General features: G+C 31.5%; 1 protein-coding gene across 1 annotated transcript in view; it reads left to right on the forward strand.

Annotated features, from left to right (window-relative positions):
* Positions 1–2,386: 2,386 nt before the first annotated feature.
* The window catches only part of LOC140976201 (PI-PLC X domain-containing protein At5g67130-like), an 8,914-nt gene continuing 6,327 nt past the window's right edge, over positions 2,387–4,973 (forward strand). Inside the window, exon 1 of the mRNA XM_073440157.1 lies at positions 2,387–3,566. Coding sequence (XP_073296258.1) covers positions 2,509–3,566 — 1,058 coding nt within the window. The 5' untranslated portion in view covers positions 2,387–2,508. The remainder of the gene's footprint in view (positions 3,567–4,973) is intronic.

Below are 4,973 nucleotides of genomic sequence, written 5' to 3' on the forward strand. Positions count from 1 at the left end.
ACGTCGATGTGAAACTAGACACGTCAATCATATCAGTATTTGTTTCTATAAAATCTAATTTTAGTGTAATAAGTTATTTTTACTTACTTTTAGTTATTTTCGTTGAACGTCGATATGACACTAGACACGTCAACATCTGGAAAAAGTAGCATTAAAACAAAAATTTCATATTTCATACAAGCAACAACCAATATGTTCTCAATCCACAAGTGAATGATATGTATTTGTGGTGGCCACAACAACCAAATGACATATGGCGGCGAAACCAACTCCGTCAATTTTTGTGTACAAAATTTGGTCTTGAATTCTTCAATATCCTCATTCTAGTAGTCATCGTTTGGAATTAGTAATTAAAAGTTAGCAAACAAGATGCAATGGATCGTTACACTTGTCAAGTAATGTGGCCTAATTTTTTATTTTTATTTTTAGTGATTATAACAAATAAAAACGAAAATGCTTTTCCCATTTGAATTCTGTTTAGACTTGAAAAATGGTTGACAAATCAAATTTCACTTTACGAGACGCAACAACTTTAGTTGAGTCTTCTAGTAATTAATAATTAGTGCTAATGACGTTCCTAATTACGTCTTCAAAATCTTGTCAAACACTCTTTTCCCATCCATATGTTGTCTTAATCATCATCGTTAGACCGTCCAAACGACGGACTAAATTTTTGATTAAAAAATTCGTAATCTTATGTATATAATTCTTTTAAATCGTCGCCCTTTATGAATTTCTTGGTTCAGCTACTCTTTTAGTTTGAAAAGGAAATATAATAATTTTTTTTTGTCGAGTAAATAGTCTTTATTATCAATTTAATCCACTTGGAAACTTGCCCAAAGCTAATTGAATGATCAAGAAATCATAAAATATTTGAAGAACCTTCGTAACTCGCCAAGAATCACTAGTCGATTTATTATTATTATTATTGTTGTTGTTATTGTTCATCTCTTTGGAGAATCGTTTTCTCAAAGCAAAAACTTGTGTGAGACGATCTCACAGATCGAATTTTGTGATACGGATATCTTATTTGGGTCATCCATGAAAATGTATTACTTTTTATTGTGAATATCGGTAGGGTTGACCTGTATTACAGATAAAAATTCGTGAGATCGTCTCATAAGAGACCTACTATTTTCTCAAATAAACCAACACATTTTATTCATTTTAAAAGACTTCATCGTGACGCAAAACTTGAAGTTTATTTGAGTCATCTGTTCCATATTTTTTTGATCGAATCATAAATTCGATTCAACTTATAAATCATAAATTCCCATAAGCAAAGTAGACCCTTTGTAAGCAGAGTTTTTTTTAAAAAAAAATTAAAAACTCTTTGTAACATAATTTTATCGAATCATAAATTTGATTCAACTTATAAATCACCTCTACGATATACTTAAGTTGCATTCGAATTCAAGAATTTGAACTTAAGGAAGTATTTGAGACTATGATTTGAAATAACCTCGGGAGCAGAAATAGATCAGAAATAACCCATCTCACTAATATTTTAAATTTCCTTAAAAATTATAATGTTTCAATTGTAGTTATTACCCAAAAATAAAATTTTTAAAAATTAATAAATCATCAAAATTATTTTTCACCTTTATATTAACAATACTTAGTAACCAAAAATATTATTTCAATTTAAAATCTATTAATTTATATTTAACTAATAAAAACTAGATTTCATAATTATATATTTTCATATTAAACATATACAAAATACTGAATCTTCGAACCAAAAAACTTAAACCTAAAAATCTTGAGTTCGAGTATTGAAAAATGTGAAAAAAAAAACCCACATGATAATGTTATGAGTAATGACACATGAGAAAGTAATTGAAGACACGAGACTCAAGATTGTGATAGTTCATAGCCGTTACAAAATTAATCCATCCAAATACAACATTAATAATCACTTTTTGAATCAAATACTTTGATTCTATATTAAAAAAACAAACAATTAATTCTGATCGCAGTTGGTGTTTGGAGGGGGGACAAGCCAATGTAGCTACACAATGACCTAATCAAGGTAACCATTACTTTAATCAAAAGGCATGAAACCACATTAACAAATTTTGATCATTTGGAGTCTCAAAAGTCATGCCAAACGAGTCACAATCAATATGGTGTGCCCATTTTTTTAAAATGGGAAAAATATCTCTGTGTGTTTTTATTAAATAAAAAATAGAAAAAAATATATTTTAATTAATGATTCTACAACAATATCAACCACGTTTTCCCAAACTCGGCTACGCTATTTCAGGTCCCCACGAAATATCCTTCATTACCACGTGCTTTTTTCATTAATCTTTCACACACAGTTGCGCAACTGCGTCACCTGTGGTGCAGCGAATCTTATCAAATCCACCCCCCCTATAAATAGAATCCAACAAGTTTACACACTTTGCTGCATTCTCTGTTTGCTCCTTTAGTTCTCTGTTCTGAAGTTTAAGAAATTCTTGAATCAAGATTTGTCTCAAATACCCTTTTGATAGATTTTGTAACATGGATTGGATTCGAGGTGAAATCTTGGGTCGTGGGAGCTTTGGTATGGTGAATTTAGCGGTGCCCAGGAGACAGAGTTCTTCGGTTTTGCCTTTAATGGCGGTGAAGAGCTGTGCTATTTCGCAGTCTTCTTCTCTGATGAATGAGAAATTGATATTGGACGAGCTTAAGGATTGCCCGGAGGTGATTCGTTGCTTTGGGGAGAGCTTTTCGTATGAGAATGGGGAGAAGTTGTATAATGTGTTGTTGGAGTACGCCTCCGGGGGAGCTTTGGCTGATAGAGTCAGGGGTGGTTGTGATCGGGGGCTGACGGAATTTGAGGTCCGGCGCTACACGAAGGCTTTGCTTAAAGGGCTTCACTATATCCACAAGCTTGGTTATGTCCACTGTGATATTAAGCTTCAAAATATTCTGTTAGGCCCCAATGGCGGCCTGAAGATTGCCGATTTCGGATTGGCAAAGCGAGCTGACGGGATAAAACACGGCGTTCCTAGGTATGAAATGAGGGGTACGCCTCTGTATATGTCACCTGAGGTGGTCTCCGGCGGAGAGCAGGGGCCTCCAGCGGATATATGGGCGATTGGTTGTGCGGTGGCGGAGATGGTCACCGGTTCTCCGGCATGGCGGTGCTCTAATTTGGCGGGGCTGCTGCTGACCATCGGCGTCGGTGACGAGGTGCCGGTGGTGCCGGAGAATTTATCGGAGGAAGGAAAAGATTTTCTCGGCAAGTGCTTTATCAAGAATCCAAACAAAAGATGGACGGCCGAGATGCTTTTAGATCATCCTTTTGTGAGTGAAGATCAAGAATTTCTCAGGGATGAAAAATCTACTTCAACTTCTCCGAGATGCCCATTAGATTACCCTGATTGGGAATCGACCTCAAGTTCAATTACATCCATACCCTCACCGGAATATTCCTCAGAATCCCGTATCTGGTCCTCCGTAGAGTCGGAGTCAACAACTACATCCCTGACCAATTTGCCGGCGGAGCGGCTGCAAGAGTTAGTGTTGAACCAAAGCCCTGATTGGTCTCTTTCAAATCAATGGGTCACCATTAGGTGAGCAATTTTGATCACAAAAATAGAAGAGATTTTTTTTTAATTTTTTTGGTGTATATAAAAAAAATTAGAGATATATACAAATCCAACGACTGTAAATGATTTTAGTGAAATATGAATACATTCATTTTATTATTATTATTATTCACTTTATTTGTTTATTATTAAATATTTTTGGAAAAATGAGAGTTGCATTGGAAGTGGGAAAAGTGTTAGGCAACAGAATTGGGTGGTTTGGCCAATTGCCCACCGCCTACTTATCTGTTTCAACTTGCAAGTGGTAATTAGGGTATACCCCAATTGGCCTGTTGAATTTTAAATAATTAATTAGTTACCTTAACTTTTGTGCACATTTCATGTCCACTTTCCAAGTTGTTACTACCATTACCTTGTCTTGATAAAAAGCATTAGAAAAAGACCAAAGACAGTGAACCAAGCTAAAATAATATGATCCGTTGAGTTGTATTTATTTATTTATTTATTTATTGCTATTGTTAGAAATAGCAAAAAAGACCTAATTACAGCTTCTAATACAATAAGAATTATTTGGCAGACGCTAAACTAAGTAAGTATTTCGAAATATAGAATTTTTATATTAAATTCATTTTATTTTTCTTCGATAATTTTTTCTCAATTTTAATTATTCAAGCATTAAAACCCAAATGCTCAGTAAATTAATCAGTTTTGACGAAAAAGATATTTAGATTATATGCATAAAAAATTACTATGCAAATTTTATAAAATCGAAATATTTGAAATTAAAAATTAACTAAACAAACAAATAAATTATAATTTACTATTTCGTTGTTACAAAATATTTTATTTTAACGAAATTGTATTGATGCCAATAGTTCAAAAAAATTTCACAAATAATTATCTTATTAGTTAAGATTTTAAATAAAATTTATTTTTCAAAATAATTTCGATAACCTAAAATAATTGAAAAATAATTTCTCTCGTTATGCACTATATTTTTCTTAGGTCATTTCCAACCCTGCGCCAAAATAGCGCTAATGGAGCTGCGCCATTTTGGCGCAGAGCATTTTTATTTTTTTTAATTTTTTTTTTGTTTAATCATAAATATTATTTATTTAATAATATTATATTAATTTAATAATTAGATATATTTAAATAATAGTATAATATTTATTATATTATTTTAATAATTAGACAATATTTATTGTATTATTTTAATAATTAAATATAAAATCATAAAAATTAAAATATTTAATTATATAAATTTATAAATATATTTTACAATAATTTTATAATTAAACATCTAACACACAAATTTATTGAATAATATTTAAACATTCAAGTACACAGTTAAAATAAAAATACGAATTCGAATTTAGATAATTTAAATGCAAATATAATAAAAGATAAACAAACTAAATCATCAATAAT

Source organism: Primulina huaijiensis, chromosome 5, assembly GCF_012295235.1.
Source record: "Primulina huaijiensis isolate GDHJ02 chromosome 5, ASM1229523v2, whole genome shotgun sequence".
NCBI lineage: Eukaryota > Viridiplantae > Streptophyta > Magnoliopsida > Lamiales > Gesneriaceae > Primulina > Primulina huaijiensis.